At 41.8% G+C, this 19,403-nt stretch overlaps 1 protein-coding gene across 6 annotated transcripts in view; it reads right to left on the reverse strand.

Moving 5' to 3' along the window:
* Positions 1 to 18,095, reverse strand: part of TGFBR1 (transforming growth factor beta receptor 1) — a 37,623-nt gene extending 19,528 nt beyond the window's left edge. For 5 of the 6 annotated variants that reach the window (XR_014227842.1, XR_014227843.1, XR_014227844.1 and 2 more), the window contains exons 1-4: positions 17,953 to 18,095; positions 10,239 to 10,490; positions 9,594 to 9,836; positions 3,095 to 3,325 (exon numbers count right to left, since the gene is read on the reverse strand). Coding sequence is in view for 3 of the 6 variants with exons in the window: in XM_082308490.1 (XP_082164616.1) it covers positions 3,095 to 3,325; positions 9,594 to 9,836; positions 10,239 to 10,490; positions 17,953 to 18,031 (805 nt within the window). In the remaining 3 variants the exon portion in view is untranslated. Of the gene's footprint in view, positions 1 to 3,094; positions 3,326 to 9,593; positions 9,837 to 10,238; positions 10,491 to 16,347; positions 16,391 to 17,952 lie in introns of those variants that run through there. The other variant, XM_082308491.1, reaches the window with a different exon arrangement.
* Between the last annotated feature and the right edge of the window lie 1,308 nt (positions 18,096 to 19,403).

Below are 19,403 nucleotides of genomic sequence, written 5' to 3' on the forward strand. Positions count from 1 at the left end.
GCACTCACGATGGATCCATGAGAACCTACTCCCAAGAATTTTTCTCCATTTATCACTGAAGCTTTCAGCAAGCACTGAATTGGCATCGCACGAGTAATTCCTTGTACTGCTCTATCTCTGTACTCATCTTTTTAAGGTCTCAGACACAGAGTCAGATTCTTACAGTTTAATGACTTTTTGCATTCCAGCTAGGCTGTAGTAACTCCTGAATGCATTCAACAGCCTGCCCTATGGAGAAATGGATGCAAATCCTTCACAGCTATTATTGCTGTGAACCAATACTTGCACCTAGCACCTAATAAGCATTCATCAGTTAGCAGCAGCATCTACAATGAAAGACTGTTTATAGGTGTTTTTAAGCTATTGGTCTCTAAAGCCATGTTGTGACACGCTTGCTCCTTTCAGAGTACCACGATAGGCATATCTGCTAAACTGGAAGAACTACCTCCATAATAGTCCCTCTATGTTCTCCAATTTAATACGATACAGGTGGCCTGACATTGTCCTGGTTTCAGCTGGGATAGAGTTAATTTTCTTCCTCGTAACTGGTATAAGTGCTGTGTTTTGGATTTAGGATGAGAATAGTGTTGATAACACACTGCTATGTTTTGGTTCTTGCTGAGCAGAGTTTACACCAGTCAAGGACTTTTCAGCTTCCCCTGCTCTGCCAGGTGCACAAGAAGCTGGGAGGGGGCACAGCCAGGAGGGCTGACCCAGACTGGCCCAAGGGCTGTTCCATACCGTATGGCGTCATGCTCAGTATATAAGCTGGGGGAAGGAGAAGAAAGGGGGGGGATGTTTGGAGCAATGGCGTTCGTCTTCCCCAGTACCCGTTACGCGTGATGGAGCCCTGCTTTCCTGAGGATGGCTGAACACCTGCCTGCCGATGGGAAGCAGTGAATGAATTCCTTGCTTTGCTTGCGTGCACAGCTTTTGCTTTCCCTATTAAACTGTCTTTATCTCAACCCATGAGTTTTCTCACTTTTACTCTTTGATTCTCTCCCCCATCCCACCCCGGGGGGAGTGAGTGAGCAGCTGTGTGGTGCTTAGTTGCCAGCTGGGGTTAAGCCACAACACATATTCTAAACAAGAGTAGAAGTATTAAACTCCTTCAATATTCAGGACTTCTGAATGCTTAACCCAGAGGGAGAATGGTGTGTACACATTTCCTCACTGAGAGAATGCAGAAGGTTATACTGAGAATTCTGCACTGGTGGGTTAAAAATAATAATCCAGCTTTCCACATCTGCTCAGACAGCATACTGTTAGAGTAAAGAATAGCAGCATTTTCAAAATAAGTCTTTATCCATTTTTCGGAAACCAATTATCAACTAGTTCTCAAGAAGACAAGAGTATTGCCCTAAAGCCTTAAAGCCTCAGAGCCTCAAATAATGGCATGACCTATCAATTAAGGATTTTCTTCTTTGTATGTACAGCATATTAACAATAGAAACCAGAAACAGTTTTATATCACATTGTATTATATTACAGGGAACCTAAAGATGACCAAGTCAAATGGAATTTCATTCTGTTGCATGTGGAACCTGAGCCAGCAATCAGGAAATTATTTTAGGAACCCACTTGTTTAGGAAGCATTCCTCATACCTCTTTTGCACAGTAGTCGTGTATTTTTGGGACAAACTATCTATCTATGAATTTGGGGCAAGACAGGAAACTGGTATACTTAATCACAGACAGATTTTTTTTAAAGTTATAGCGAAGGTATTGCAATATATCCTTTATGTTTTTAAGTGAGACATAGTACCTAAGGCTTCTGAAAAGATGGATCTTCATTTACGTCTTTAATGCAACCGATGTACTAATTTTAAACCCAGGCTCCAGATACTCCACTAGGTCCATCAGAACAAACTAAAGCTCTTGCAGGTGCTGTTAATATCCAATACAACTTTAGGCAGGGAAGTAAGACAGTTTCTAATGGTAAGCATAATAAGCTGCAGGAAAAAGTTGCCTGGTATACAAGCTCTTGGAGGTTAACAAGTTGCACAAACATCTGCTAGGAGCAAGTTAGCTATAGCTAACCCTTTCCTGGAGAAGGGAAGTGTTCTGCACAACTTCTTGGGTTCTGTTCCAATTTTATATTGATACAGAAACTTGACATTAATCTAGTGATAATTAGAAAGAACTCTATGTACATGTATACTTCTACTACATTAAAACTATTTAGGAATTTCCCACAAAACTGAGACCCCTTTAAGAATCCAGGATGTGTGTGGATTCTTGACTCCTCCCTAAGGTGACAGAATTTTCTGTTAATGCTTTCTTCACAAAAAAAGTCAAAGGCCATTTGTGGTGAAACATGTAATTTCAGATTAAAATAACTGAATGACACAGCATAACATTTCAGCTCCCCTTAATGTAAGAAATGCATAACTTTTTGTTAGTTTTGCCCCATTTTTTGTCTTGAATGGGACTGCAGGAAAACACCAGAAACTTTTGTCTGACTGAAACCACAACAAATCAAGTGAAAAAAAATGGTTAAACTGTTCCTCTTAGTGGATAGTTAAAGGCTTATCAGGAGAGCTTCAGGAAACAGGTACAGTTTTTTAATACTAGGAACAAATCATTAATTCCCTTTTTCCAATTTCTTTTCTAACTGGATTTCTAAATGAATAATTTCTCATATATCAGCCTTAAAAATGAATCTTCTACCTCCTACTTCATATTAGGACAACAGGATTAGACATGATCTCTTTTGGTCCCACACATTTATCTTATTAGGCTATTGGGGAAGTACAGGTACAGATATTCAGCAGATGTGTGGGCTGACAGGATAAGGCATTCTCTTTTGATACAAAACTTAGCCAGTATTTTAACTTGCTTGTAGAAATTACACCTCATTAAATACGCTTTTTTTTCCCTTAGATTTAAACAAAGCACATTTTTCAGAAAAAGGAAGATGTACTTGTTTCCTTCATTAAACCTACGAAAAGCCTACCAAACGCTGAAATGCTCTAGAAACAAGATTATTTTTTGCTACTCTTGATTGGATCCTCACAACTTTATTTTCCCCTCCATTTACCATCTATTCTGACCATGTACACAATCAGCAAAATGAATTCATAGTATCACTAACCTTTGTTGTCTGCAGCTATAAATCCAAGAATGTTTTCATGCCGTAGCATAACTGTTTGATAAATTTCTGCTTCACGAAACCATGAGCGTTCCTCTCTTGAAGAAAAGATCTTCACAGCAACTTCTTCTCCTCTCCACTTCCCTCGCCAGACTTCTCCAAAGCGACCCTTACCAATGCTTTCTTGAAGTACTATAGTTCTTGCAATTGTTCTTTGCACAAGTAAAGGTAAACCTAAAAAGAAGATTTAACATTAAACACCACTCTAACAAAATAAGCACTTATCATAAGTACTAAATGTAAGACCATATTCCATTAAGATATTTCTCTTAGAATGCACATAAATGCTCAAGATTTTTAACAGCTTGTTGTGAACTGCTAACAAGCATGTAGGTAAGATGCTGCCTTCAATCTCAAAGGCCAGCAAAACAAGTACTCAAGGATACTGTGCTACAAACTGCTTCTACAGTTGTTAAAAAGAAGGCACAAACTTCCTTTCAGTTTAGAATTCTGATACCTGTTGATCCATAAAGTTTTATTTTAATAAAACAAAAGAAACAAACCATGAAGAAAACGGGACCAGGACTGAGGTGAGGTTTTTTGTTTGTTTGTTTGTTTAAGAAAAGGATCTGCCCATAACTTTCCTGGCAAAGCAGTTCAAGAGCACTTTTGCTACTGATTAATTTACTTGATTTATCACTAGATATGACTCAGTCCATTTCTAAGTTAAAAGTTAAACCATGCTTATCAGCAGCACTGTCTGTTGAACGTTCACACTCATGCCCAAGTATGCCAGTAGCCCGTTAGTACTCTCAAGCCACTGTAAAATAGGAAAACATCCTTGTAACACAAGCTTCCCATTTCACAGGCCATTCTCGTGCACCTCACTGTAATTATACTTGAGAACAATGCTTACATTCATGAAGGTTTTATAGCTTCATAACATCAACATGCTTTCAACTCACAGCACCTCATAACATGCTTCAGTAAGTTCATACAACAAACAAGAAGCACTGGCATCCCCCAATCAGGGTGGGTTTTTGTTTATTTTAAACCTTTCCTGTTGCAACCGCAAGGCTTGTCACAGAATTCTGTAGTGATATTACACCACAGGATGAATGCGTCAAACAGGTTATCTGCTCACAATAAGCTCTTTTGGTATAGGATCATTTCATTTAAATCAAACACTTTATAAAGTAATCTATCACTTGACAATCACTATTCCAATAGCTGACAGAAGAACATCACTATTTCCTTATGCTATAGAAAATAAATCCCAACCAATAGCTCAAATAACTAATTCCTGTCCATCTCTGGATAGTCTTTGCTGATAACAGCACTAGAAGGACATCTGATCCGGTCAGCAGAATTGCTGCGCTTGTGTCTCAGTCTGAGGAGTGCAAATTAAAACACTGCAGTGTTCAGAGGAGTTCCTCAAGACTTCCAGACCTACAGGAATTTTCTGCATGATCTGTGCTGACAATATATCTACATGAAGAAAGGAAGGTGAAAAAAAAAAGGACACCTTACCAGTGACTGAATCATTGTTAGGTGCTGCAATAATTCCTACTGAGAAATTTTTGCTGTAACAGCTGTCCTCAGGTCAATTGTGCTGCATGCCCAAACTATAAAGGCTCACCTGTGAAGCCTAACTTGCATTCTTTATGGACAGACTTTTGAAATGCAGAAAAGGCCAGACTAGAACCACAGGACCAAACTCAAGGCTGAAAATGTAAAATTTGACTTTGTTGGCCAGAGAAAGCTTCCTCCTTAGCACTTAATTACTACTGCAAAATCCACTGGCAAACGTTAAACACAAGCTGATTTTGTATACTCGAAGTGGGTGATATGCCTAATATTTCCCTTTTCCTACAGCTCTTTCAGAAAACTGTTTGTACATTTTCAGTTTCAGATGCACTGCTCTCAACTTGCTGTACCATTTCTAGACATCCCTTCCTTTTTTAAAAAAGGTGTCCAAGGATATCAGCTAACCTCTAAACAGGTACTAAGCTCTTAACCTTCCAGACATGAAGCATTTCAACTTCACATTATGAACACCAATCATCATGTTAACATATCACAGTACAATAAAAACCCCGCTAACTGATCTATCCACCTTGCTTCTATACTTATTTTTACAAGACTCAACTTGCTTCTGTTTCTTGCAACTGTACTTTCTCTTACTACTGCTGCTCAACAAAACCAGAAGATTGGAATCCATATTTATCTTGCATCCGTAAGAATTCCTTACGGACTTTGCGTTGCAACTGAGCAGTCTCCTCTTTTTGCTGTAGAGGAAATACAGCCCTGTATTGCCAGGAACTTGAGCAACTGCTTTACTGTAAACCAGACTGCCTGAAAAGTAGCTCACTGGAGATAGTTACAACATTAGCCTTTGACATACACATTGGGCACAACTGTACTTCAAGCTCTTGGAGTACTGCTTCTTTTAACTGTGCATGAAGAAAGATAACCAAGTTTGCTAATGAGGAGGATGAGAAAATTCAAGCCCATGTTAAATTCAGCAGCAGCTCATAACATTTGGCATCTTGTATTCAGCCATGGTCATCCAATTTATCCCTGAAGCCTTTGTCATCATCTTTATACATCATAACAAAGTATCCTCAAGCCTTCTGAGAGTTTAAAAAAAGAGTTATTCTTCTTTTCCGTATATTAACTGTACTCTGATTAGTTTGGACCAATGACTGTCCGATGCATAAGAAGTTTGTACCTGATTTGGATAATTAAGGAATTAAGGAATTAAGTTCAAAAGCACTAAAGGCAGCCAACAAAAGCAGCTTCTAGAACTTTGTCCTTGTTCATAAGTCTCCGCCCAGAAGACTTCCTCTGAAGAGTAATAAAAACAACCCCACGAACTGTGAAAAATCTCATTCCCTTCAAGCTTCTGTGAACCACAAGTAAGTTTTTTTAAGGAGTTTTACATTCACTTCAACCGATTCAACTTTACACTAATTTTTGTGACCCTTTTATTTCTAAAAACTTTAAAGTTCCTGCTTGAAGTCACCTACCAATAATAACCAAAGCTTCTCCCCCATTTTAGGCAATTTTTCCCATTTCCTTGCAACTAAGTTACTTTGTCATTTGTGAGTTGGAGAGTAACAGCTGGGCATTCCCATCTGTCTGTATAATATGTAGTTGCTATTTAGACATTTGCATCATGATCTGAAAATCATTCTTAGCTCCAAGAGACTTTGAAATCCTTCTCTTAAGAGCTGCAGCTTCAGCAGAAGATGTTTCATCGATTCCTTTTATCAAGCCTCTAGTTGCTTCAGGTCTTGTTCGTCATGGAACAACAGGGCAATACTAACAGAAGTCAAGACTGAATAATTAATAACAGCTTACTATTCATCATTGCAGAAAATGAATCGTACTTCCCTTTGATCTGAGTAGGAAGGTCATTTTTAGAGTTTTGATCACTTGTCTGTTTTATATGCTTCTTTTCAGAGAATACCATAATACAAAACTGGTAGAATCCTTTTTGACTACCAGCTCTTTTGGTCCCTCAGCATGAATTTACAAGCAGAACATGTACTTTAGGTCACCAGACTAAACACTTCCTTAACTATGCCTCTCAGGTCTGGATTATTTTGTCTGTTCTGTACATTTCCATCGTGTTTCTTGCAGCCTCTCAGCCCAACAGCATCCCTTTCACACAGTTCAGTTTCTGACAGGGTTAAGAACTACTTTAACGAGCAGCTCTGACTTCTCTCCCTTTAGTGACCCTGTTCCCCACTCCCAGTTTATTCCATAAATGTACACTCTTCTCAATTTTACATGTGCCATACCAAAGCCTGGACTAAAACACACACTTCAATGACATTCAATTGCTGCAGGCATATTTCAGGACACAGGAAAATTACCAGTTCAAGTGCTAGGGCACTGTGAATTTATATAGCCATTAACTGATTTTGAGACAAAGTGATACAAGTCACTGCAAATACATACACTGCCAACAGTGCAGAAAACAAGTACTTGAAGCACCTCCTATACTACTCACATAATAAAAGGGAAGTATACAACACTAAAATAAGGCTAATACCTGTCTAATAAGCAGCTGAACAACATGGAACTCACTGCAGCTGAAGTTAGAAGTTCACTCTTAAGGAAACATTCAGTCTCGTTTTACAGAGAACATGTCTTTGACTTACCCCTAAGGAAAGCTCTTCACTAATTTGTTTTTTTTTTATGCTTGAAAGACAAATTCAACCATATTTGTTGTTTTTCTTCCTCTGATGCAGCCGTCAATAGCCAATGCTCAAATACTGTAGTAGGTCAGGTGCTCTGGGAGTCTATACCAGCTTGAGCATCCTGAAGCTCTGAAAACTAAGTAATTCCCTGGCATGCTGCTTTTACCTAAAGTGTAATTTGCAAATAGGCAAGGGAAGAGTCAGTAGTTTCTAACCATTTGCTCTGGAGGAAGAATCCTAAGTTTCTTCTAACTGGGATTCCCCACTTTTCAAGAGCTTATTTTGAGGGAGTACTTCCAGAGTTTTCAAACATGAAGAGAGGCTCAGAAGCACCACAGGGAAGAAGGCCAGAAAGAAAATGAAGGAATATTCCTGATAACAAATGGAAAGACCAACTGACAACTAAGTCTGAGTTAACATTATCATAGGCCTGACTTCTGATCTAAATAAGTATGGGAATGCAGCCATGTAGAAACTAGCAGAAGTACTGTGCTTATCTACAGAAGTTAGAAGGGAACTATCAGCCAGACAGTACTTTGAACACAGTCTCAAGGGAAAACTTTACAGGGTTTCTTTCCTGGGTTTACTGAAGCAATAGCAGCTGGTACACTGCAGATGACTACTTATACATATAGAACATACACCTGCTCTTTTAAGGTTTAACTTTTTTTTAAAAAAAATTAGAATTTCTTTTCAGCCTTCTTTAGGAAAAGTCTGTACCTGCAGACATTAAGTAAGGAGTTTTATGCTCCTAATAGTGTAACAATTCTATATCATAGCTTCCTGCATTCCAAGAAACGTTAATCTCCAACTCCTTCATATTCTCTAAGTCTCTTACTCCTCCAGTTCTGTTCTTTCTAGGAGGGGTATACAGAAGTAAGTCCAGCATTTGCACTTACCAAGTTCTAGCCCAATATATTGGAAGTGTTATTAATCACTTCCATTATTTGATTTAGTTATTGCTTTTAGTAAATGAGAAAATTGAGATAAACACAAACTACTAAAGCTCCAGTTCTCACCAGACAGCAACATACCCTATTGTGATCAAATCTTATTTGGACACTCAAAAACTTTCTTAACTGAAACATAACTGCCTACAGACTCAGTGCAACCTCACCTTCTTCAGTGAAGATATGACTAAAGATTACTTGTTTTGACCTATATGCTAAACATGTTCAGCAAGTTACATTGATGTTACTTGATAAAGCAATCGACTCCCAACAGTTCTACCACTTACTGCCTTTGGGAAAAAACACAACCTAAATGCTTGTGTTTTATTGTTACAATTTTTTCCAATTCTGGGAAATTAAAGACTTCAGCAGTTCAGCACTTCAGCAGCAGAGAATCAAACACCAGTATTTCTTTGCAGAAAGTACTCTGAAAGGGCACAGATGTTTCAGCACATACATTTGCAAGTAGTAGGAATAATGCTCAGTATTAAATTATTTAAATTTCTTATATAGTGGAAGGCTGATAAGAGGTTGCAGTACACAATCTGATGTCTCACTCCTTAACATGGACCAGAGATTAATTAATTTATACAATGATTTATCTGACACATCATCCCCTATCAACACTTACTAAACCATATTTCTGTGACACAGACCACCGCAATCCTATAAACAACTATGTCAGGATTACGATAGCAGAGACTATATGCAGTGAACAGACTACTGCCTCATCTTCCCAGAGCAACACCTGTTAAGTCAGAACTAAAACAAAAATTCATGAAATCAAGGGATATAAATTCTTCAGACATGGTCTGCATGCTGCATCCATTCTATACACACAGAAATGGCTATTTGCAACTGAAAAAAAATCTTCTGTAAGGAGAGAACTGGCTAAAATATTAACTTGTACTTAGAATTCAGAATATTCTTCATATACCAACAGCTACAGATATAAATGAATTTTCAGTTTAAAGCTGAAGAAAAAAACTTCACAAATTATCTCAAAACCACAGAAGATAGTAATTTAGATACGCTGCACAGAACGAAAAAGTAAATGACTGAGCCTTACTAAACGAGGGAACAAAACATTTACAAGAGCTGACTGATACCCCCTGCATATCAGACTGTACTCTCAGAATGATGAGGAACAGTAGCAGCAACTCAATGTTTCTTTTATTTCACTTATTTCCATATATTGAATCTTCACTTATATTGAATGAATCTACATGGACATAGCTTTTCTAAATTATAAGTTTAAGTAGATTTGACAATATTAAAAAAAATTGGATGCCTTACAAGGCTCCTGAAAACACAGAGTAGTTACTACTAGAAGTGCGACGTTACCTGACCCAGAGCCTGAAGTTGTCATATCATAAATTAAATCCTTTAAAGTAGTTCCTTCTGATATAAAGGGACGATCCAGCGAAGGATCTTCTTCACTTGGCACACGATGATGAATTACAGTACGATTATGACAAAGATATAGAATCAACATCAGTGAAATGCAGACAAAGCAGACAGGTCCAGCAATCGCAGCAGCCAGTTCCACAGGTCCTAGATTAGAAGCTGGTTTTCCTGGAGTAGGACCTGACAGTAAAAAGAAAAGAAAATGGTAAAACTATTTCTTTCTTTTTATGCAACTAAGTTTATTGTATTTCACAGTGATCTTCAAATTATTTCAATGTATTTGTTAAAACTTTTGCACAGTAACTTTTTCAAGAATCAAAACAAGTATTACAAAGGACAAAAGCAACTATGTGCTTACTCACAGTTTCCCTTTAACTGGCCTGTAAGCTCCAAAGTGGCCTTAACATCCTTATCCAGAAGATTAAATTTTTGTTCCAAATCTCTGGAAATTTTATTTGTAGAATCTAAGGTGTACTTTAGGCCTTCAAATTCACCTACAGCTTCAAAAGTGAAACTTCTACTCTTACAGAATTTTATGTTTAAAAAAAATAATAAAAAGGCAAATATGCCAAAACCCCTTACCTGTTGTTGGAATTGGAAGTTCTATTTTATTGCAGTGGTCTCTGTCACAGCAATGAGGCAAAGTAATGACTCCATCTCTGGAGGACGGGGCACAAACAAATGGCCTGTCTCGGGGAATCAGATCCATTTCTGCTATACACATACTATTGTGTATGACTTTGTCTGCAGTTCGTGTTACTGAGGTAAAACACAGCCCATCTGTCACACACGTAAAGTTGTCTTTTGTACATAGATGGCAGTAACACTGTAATGCTGTATTGAGAAAAAACATTAATGCTAGTATTGGTACATGTTCTGAGTTGAGAAACAACTTGAATGACTAAAGAAATAACAAGTTCAGAACACTAGGAGGCTTATAATCTTTTTTGGCTACATAAACACAGAACTGTAACACTAAAGAACAACACTACAAGGCTTATTAGTGGGACAAAAAAAAAACCCAAACACTTAGGAGATGAGCAGATGAAAGAAAGTAAAATTTAAAGCTGAAGTCATCTCTCCTTATACAATTATATATTAAAAGAGAAAGGCTGCAGTCCTAGATGTTCCTCGAGGTAAAGAAGTTCCATTACAGTTCCTCACACTAAAGATCTAGACTTTTTAATAACATTGTATCCTCTATAGCATGCAATTCTGCTACTTTCAAACCCAATACAAATAATGACATTTTTTCCACAATAACCATGGGTATAGCTTTAGTAAGTGACAAATAGGATGCTGCTGGCTACCCAAGATTAATACTTTATACATTACTTGACAAGTTCAATTTTGCACTGAGGAAAGGGCATAAAGGCTTAATTCTCATTAAAAACAAACCCCGAATGACCTGAGAACATACCCTTTCACACAAGCGGAATATGGTTTAGACTTGTTATTTATGAAGCCACAGGAAAACACTGGCTTACATTACTCAAGTTCCTGGTTTACTAAAGCTATCAATTGCACTAGTAAAGGAAAGGGCATGGGGAGGGAAGCAGGAATGACAGACTAATCATGTCTAAGATGATCAGGTTTCATTCTTCAAATTGCAGAGGTTCTTGGAGAAGGAAGTCTACTACTTCAAATTTCTTTCTCCATTCCTTCCTGCATTTACAGGACCAAAGCCAGACAGAAAATAGTGCAGTAGCAACAATAAAAATATCAGTACACTGCAACTCCACTTGGTCATCTGTGGAGAGCAAAAGCTAGCATAGAACTTGTGTACATGCATGCAGAAAGATTAAAATACAGAAATTCAGACAAACTTAAAATCTTAAACATTCATGCCCAAAACACAAAAATGCACTGAGCCATAAACAAGCCTCTTTCAGGGATACATACAAAATCTCACACCAAAGGTGTGAGGATTAATAGTTGGCAAAGCAAAAGATGCCCCAAAATCTGAGATTTTGTGTTTCACTTAAATGCAAGAGTTTAATATAACCACCTGAATTGCCTCGGATTTTACACCCCTCTCTATCCCAGATATCATGGATTTAAATAAATGGCAATCTGATCTGAAGTATACATTCCATCTCAAAGTTTTGATTCTGAGTTGTACCCCCTTCTCTGAAAACACCTCCTTCCCCCAGCATTTTGAATCAAAATAAATTATTTCCAATCATCCTCTACTGTCACAGAAAAGATATGATAAAGTTTTAGGATCTGCTACAGAAAGATAATCCATGTTTCAGAGAGAGTCCAGCCCATAGACCAGTCAGAAAGAGAGAGAAAAAAATGAATAGGATTGCAAAATGATTTGTTTAGTATGAAGATTATTGAAAAAATAATTAGAAGGTATATGAAATGAGAACTGGCACACAGGAAGGTAAAGCTTCTTAACAGTACCACTTTTTGAAGATGCAATTTCCCACCCCCATCAGGGTAGTACAGGAAGTCTTATTATTTAGACTTTAACTATGAGAACATTTAACAGTTATTTTCCTGTTTGTGTGCCTTTGGTAATTTACATGAACAAATTATTTTTAACCCATTAAAGCCACTAAAAGTTTCCTAAAATATTCACAGATTGATATTTCTTTCAACTTTCTTAACAAGCAGGCCTTTATCTCACTTGCTTCATCCATGACTTTTTTTCTCCTATTTAAATAATATTCTTGGCTCATCATAACTGCGCATGCATCTGAATGCCTACAGTGAGACGCAGATATTCAGGGAGATGTGTTTACATTGAGTCACTGTACAGAGACCAAGTTACTTGAAGTGAAAAATGAAGTTTGGGTTGACCTTGTTACACTTATTCATCTTCCTGATCGAGTGAAGTTGTAGAGACACACTGATACCACTATGACTAAATAAAGCATTTGGTGTCTTAGCTTCCTCCTTCATTTTGTTCCCACCTCTCTTTTGCTACAGAATTCCCAATGAGTGCAATTTGATACAATTTGTACTTTTGTTCCAGTTTGATGCCACTATCTTCTAGCTTCCTGCCAAGACACAGCACACTGTCACACACCACTGAATGGTTTCCTCGGCAGAAATAGAGCAGTACTTCTGAAGCTACTCTCCCCCTCCCTTAAGAGCAGAAAACAATGCCTAATCAGCTGAATAGCCAAAGCTTCTAGGAATACAGGTTTTTGCTGCTCTCTAGTGGACATACTCTTAAAAAAACCCCCACATTAAAAATGTTTCAGCCCCCTTCCTACTCTCGCCACTTCGAATTCTTCATGCCTTCCAACTCAAGTGGGTAACAGTAGACTTCTCATATTTTACTAACAGGAAAACTAATTCAGCATCTTCAGCAACAATCCATACCAGGAAGAGAGGAAACTGATTTGGAATATTCTTGCCCATGTCTCAGTCTCCAATTCTCTGCGCGTAAAACAAGAGGGACTATGACTATATGAACACATTATAGACGAGATTTAACATCAGCGGGATGAGGCGATGTCAATGACCAACTGTAGTTAAATCACTTCATTCCTATAAGGAATTGTTTTCACTTATAACTGATCTCAAAGAAAAAAGTATCATACTGTTGCCCTCTTGGAGACAGAAATTTTTGCTTTGTCTCCAAGTAGTCCATGTTCTTCTCAGAGAAGCATTATAGTAATCTTAAACCCTCAGAAACCAGTCAGGTCTCCAAGTTCACCTAAACGAATACAAACATTTCTAGAATGAGTTGATAACAGTATGCGATGAGAGAAATAACTCTGATGTAAGCTAATCTTCCAGAGCCAGTAATATCTTTCAGGTATAATGCATTTCAATACATTTGGAAGACACCCTTTAAATCTACTACCACAAAAAGCTCCTTCAAAGCTCGTGAACTCAAAGAGGAGGTTAAAAAAAAAAAGTTTTCACTCAAGTCGTAGTCCATGTTTTCCATGGCACAGAACTTTTTTTTTTTTTTTTTAAAGTATTACAACAGTGTTTGGATGGAACCCCTAGCATGAAGCTCCACTACCAACTAATGAAAGGTCATGTCTGTTTAAGCAATACAAGGCTTGGGAAATGAAAGTACAGACAGCTAAATGAATGCACTGGAGGTTATATAGACAACCAGTGACAAAGCCAAGAACAGAAATTGGGTCACCATAGTAATTTAGTGCCTTCTCTATTGCACTGCCTCACTGCGCCATGACCATTCTACAGAACCATTGCTGCTTTATGTGACTGACTGCCATAACAGAAAACAGTGAGACAATGCAGTTACAAAAGTCTGTGTGTCTATGTGCATTATGACACATGTCATACAAGTTATCAACAGCATACTTCTCATACCTCAATCTGATTTAATAATAGATTAACCTCTTGTGTTGAATACAGTTACTTGGGTAATTTCTCAGGCTCAGACTCTCAGTTTGACAGTTTTGTATTCCCTTTAAAAAGTCTCTCTTCCATGGGTGTTGCAGCCTGGAAAGCCCATAGGAGGGTAAAGCAAGCTGGCAATATAAACGAGACACTGAAACTAAACAGCTTGACAAGACTTAAAATAAGCTGGTTCCCAAGAGCTCAGATATTAATACTATATAGAAACGTGAACAGAGAATTAAGTACACCCTATCCACTTAAGTTTTAGAAGTCTGTACCATTAGGTACCTACTGAAACAGTCTTTTTTTGTATCTGTTGTCTTTCTGGAGTAAGAAAATCGCACAAAGCCTTGATTTTTAGAATTGCATAAAACCCTGTGAATCACTATCCAGTATTTGCTAACATCCTGCAGAATTACTTCAACCAGACAGTTTAGCATAGAACTTCATCCAAAGAATTTTTGGTTGGAAATCATGTTGAAATACTGTCTTTCAAAGGATGCTATCAAAGGGTATTACAGCCGTTAAAAACTTGTGAGGTGCTCAAAAAAAACCCCCAAACCCACATCTCACAATGAGTAATTAACAATATTATATTATTAATACTTTTATTTAATCATGTATCTTTGTTTTATGAAATTTAAAAAGACATAGATTCAGGCCCCCAACAGCAGCATTATGCTGAAGAAGAAACTCCAGATCCTTCTCTTCTGACACTGTAGCTCTTTTCCCATGGAAAACACAATTTTTGAAACAAAAATTTCACCAGAAAGTGGATCTTCAACAGAAGAACCATCAGGACTGATGTAGAGTTTCAAGGGATAAAGGGGCGAGGCTAGGATGTGCAAGAAACAGTAATAGATTTTGGGGAGATGAGCAAGAGGGCTGTAGTGTTTACTGGTAGTTTTTTTTCCTTATCCAATAATAAAATTTGCCAGAAGCAAAAAAAGCGTACTACAGAAAGGTGCTGTCAGCTTCCTATTCCCTTATTCAGATAAGCGCCTCAAACAATACACCTGACTCATCTCTGAACTCTTCTAGCTCAAGATACAGAACTGTTCAGGTCTTGCAACACCTGGGACATGAGTGCATTTTTTTAACCATGATACTTCATGACCTTCACTAACGCGTTCGTCTCATAGGACACTAATTAAGTTTAACTGTTGTAAAGTAACAGCACTGGATATCGAGTTTTCAGGACAACTTTCACACACATTTCATCCATCTTTGTTAAGCAAAACTTCCACTGAAAACAGCAGGTTTTGGCAACCAAAGCGACATACTCAAGAAAACAGACAAACTACTTTATTAAGGCATTATCCTCAACTTGCAAGTAATGATAAAGCCTTGTAAAAAATGCCAGCTTCAAAAAGGCAATATTATATTCTCCATAGTGCAGATGCCAAATGGCACTACCAGTTTTTTTTCCATCTCATCCATAAAACTACACACAGGTATGTTCATGCCTCTTACAGCAAGATACATTAAAAGTTTTTCTGGTATCTTTCATAGAAGAAAAAACCAGAAAGTTAAAACTAAAAGCCTAAGTTATAATTTTACTGACATTATGAAAACAGAAAGAATAAAGAACTCCCTCATTGTACTTTTAAATTCATTTCAGCATACAAATCAGATTTCCATCTTTATTTGCAATTACGAGCAATTGTGTGAATGCAAGAGTTTCCAACAGATGACTCCCTCGAATTTTGGGGAGACCAAAGACTATGGTTCATACAGTAAAAATAATTAAAAAAACCCCTAAATTTCAGATTCTGTCTTACAAATTAGGGCTGTTCTACTGTTCAGCTAGCTGCTGTGATTCATTACATGTCTGATCTCCATATAAACCATATCACAAGATGATTCATTCATGCAATAACACTAGTATATTGCAGAACAGCAGCATCAGAAGATGCCCAACTTTTGTCAATCCATCAGAATACTAAGTAACATTAGCCAAATCACACTTTGCACTTCTCTGTCAACTTAGACCACAACATTCAGACAAATTAACCCCTTCACCAGTACCAGGACTTGTCTATGAGTTATGGATCAAGAACCCTGGATCCTCCCCCATTCCCTTGGATAGGGAGGATTTCTTTTTGCTTAAAAAAAAAAAAGAAAAAAAAAGGTAGCACACCACCACTTCTATCCTTAAGCTTTTGTATGGAAGTTTATTGCCTTAACATAAAACTTTTAGACCTTAATTTCACAACCGAGACTAAGTGAAAACTGTTGACTGATCTGAGGCATTAAAAGGGAAAAGTTCAAAGCTCAAATACAGGTAAAGTTTCCTTCAACATCTAAATTGGATGTGTTACATAAGAAAGCTTTACGTTATTAAAGCCTGCTGTACCTCTTCAAGAACACCAGAAGAACCATGGGTAACTTAAGCTTACTTCACTGTTTCCACATCAAAGATTCTCCATCTTCTTCAATAACACTATGGGCAATTAACACAGCATTTTAGTATAGCAAGTTATGTTTTCTTTAAGCAATATTTTCTTTACAGCACGAGTACCATCTTAGATTGAATTATGAAAACAGCATGGTAAAAATCCAAACTGAGGGATGTCTTAAAACTGTTAGTTGAAGCAGCAAGTCGTGGTGCTTCTCCACTTCCTCTTTAAAACCCAAAGCAACATACAGTACACCTACAGAAAAATTTAGGAAGTGAACCAATTATAAAATGCAGATTCTGTCTGTCTGTCATCTTCATCTAACTTACTAGAGATGAAACTGAAACCTAAACCAATTAGAGTAGGGTATCTATAACATTTGTATACCCCATTAGGACATATGGCCCCAACTTCTAAGTGAAGAACAAAATATTTTTTTTTTTAAATGGAAAAATATCTAATTCTTGCATTTCTGAATGCTATTAATAACTCCTATTTCGTGCATTAGCTCTGCAACGGCACAGCTCTGACACCACCTTTCTCTTACAAGAGAGCACAGGTACAGAAGGCTGGAGGAACGAAATCGTCCAATATTCACCGAAGATTTTATTTCCGCACAGTTTGGTCCTCACAGAGCATACAGGTTAGCTGTTTGACTGTAACTGAAAGATCACCGACCTCAATCGCCACGATACTAGCGTTCAGAACAGACGCTGCCAGCACACCACAATGTGGCGCGTAACGGGGCTGAAGCATCTGACGTGGGAGTGAAGGGAGTCTTTTACCTTCACTACGTGGAACATTCAACACGTACCGACACCAGCCGACGCCGCCTGTCTCTACTCCCCCGTGGCACTGTTTGTAAGCGCCCGTCGGCGCGCCGCCAGGAGCCCGCAAGGCAGGGCGGCTTTTCCCCGCTCCGGTGCCGAAGCTGGCGCAGCCCGGGCGCGGGCAGGCAGCCTCCCCAGGAGGGCAGCTCTGCCCACGGGGAGGAAGGGAGGGACGGAGGAGGGTGCTCCGCCACCAATAACCAAGTTGCCGCCGCGGGCCACGGCCAGCCGTACCCGCGTGGGAAACGAAGGGCCGGGGCCGCCCACAGCCCACGGGGGCAGGGGCCGGCGGGCTCGCGGGGCTGGGGCCGCGGGAAAGTTACCCCGGGCGGACGCCACCGCCGGCGCTACTCCGCGGGGGCAAGGCGGGCGCGGGCGGCGGGCGGCTGTCACGGGGAGCCGCCGCGGGGACCGCGACCACCCCTCACCGCCCCCCAGCGCCAGCCGCCGCCCCTCCTCGCCCGGCCGCACCACGTCTGCCCCGCGCCGCGGCCCCTCCCGCGGAGCCGCCGCCGCGGCCGGCCAACAAAGGGACGAGCCGTCCCCGGGCTCCGCCAGGCTCGGACACCGGGGGTGGGGGAAGGCGACTCCGCCCCAGCCGGCCCCTCCGCCATGTTGTTGAAAGGAACCGACGGGGACCCGCAGCCCCCCACCGCTCTCCTCCCCCCGCCCCAGGCACCACCTCGCCCGCTCCCTCCCCTCCCTCCTTCCCCCAGACACGCGCGCACTCACCGGCCGCCCCGGGGAAGACCAGCGCGGCCGCCACCAGACACAGCAGGGCCCAGGGCCGCCGAGCGGCCGCTACCGCCATGGTCCGGTCCCGAAACCGTGGAGCTCGGGCGCGCGCGCGCACCCGCGCGCCAGGATTCCGCCTCGCGACCCCCCCCCCTCCCCTCCCCGCCCCTCCCCCCCGAGAGAGAAACAGAGAGGCGCTCGCGCCGCCTGCGCCTCCCTGCCTCGCTCCGCCGCTAATGTAACTGACGCAGCGGCGCCGCCTGATTGGCCGCTCCCCCCGCCCCGCGCCGCCCCGCGCCGCCCCCGCCCCCCGGCCGCTGCGGAGCGCCACAACAACAACAGGCGCCGGGGGGGCGCAGCCGGAGCGGCCGCGGGGCGGGGCGGGGCGGGGCCGGGCCGTGACTGGCGGCGGGGCGGCCTCCCCTCGCCTCGCCTCGCCTCGCCTCGCCTCGGCTGGTCGCGGGGCTGGCGAGGGCGAGGGCGACGAGGAGGGGAGAGGGGGCCCGGCGAGAGCCCAGCCGGCCCTGGCAGCGGGGCTCGGTGGGGCGCTGGGCTGGCGGCAGGCGCCGTCCCTGCGCCCGCAGCCTGGGGCGCTGCCGGCAGGCGCCGTAGCTTCTCTCTCAAAGAGGGGCGAGCAGGCGCCCCACGCGTGGGGGCGGCGGGCGAGCGCCCGGGCGTGTGGCTGAGGCGCTGGGGCGGCGGTGGCCGGCAGCGGGAGGGGCCGTCCTGGCCGGCACTCCTCGCCGTCTGGAGGCCCCGGCTGTGAGGTGCGGGGCCGCGGTGGCAGCGACGCCGCTGGAGGGAGGTGCGGGAGGAGTCGGGCAGCGCTCGGGTCCTCCGGGGAGGGGAGGAAGAGCTGCAGGAGCCGGGGATTTGCGCCCCTTCGGCGGCTGCGGATGGGAGGCGGGCGAGGAGGAGCGTGCAGGGCCCTTTCGTAGCTCGCCGCGGTGCTTCTCCCTCCCGTGGGCTGTCGGACGGGCGGCAGAGGTAACGCACACGCACCGACAGCTCGCTGACCGCCAGCACGCCAGCTGCCGTGCCGGTGAGACAGCTCGGCCTCCGGGTTGCCGGTGCTACAGCCCGCGGCGCCGCTCGGGAGCGAGGGATTTGTCTTCCCGCAGCGCGAAGAGCTGTAGGGTAGCGCCTGCGAGTTTTGGTGCGGTGCGAGAGAAGAACGGTGCTAGTCCCCGTGTGCCGCTCCCGTCCTGCTTCACCTCTGCGCATTCGCTGCGCCTAACTGGAGGAATTCACTGGGAATCAGAAGTGAACTTGCGCAGTCCGAACCGCTGTCGGAGGCTCTACTTAATCTTACAAGCTGTGGCAACTAGGATCCACCCTGTGAAGAAAATTACCACAACTCAGATGATTGTTACTTTTATCCACAGCTTTATTAGCTTTTGCACGGGTGTCAGGGAAGGAGGTAAGGTTCTCTTCTTCCCTCTTGCCAT

This window comes from Platalea leucorodia (genome assembly GCF_965183815.1).
Source record: "Platalea leucorodia genome assembly, chromosome: 1".
In the NCBI taxonomy this organism is placed as follows: domain Eukaryota; kingdom Metazoa; phylum Chordata; class Aves; order Pelecaniformes; family Threskiornithidae; genus Platalea; species Platalea leucorodia.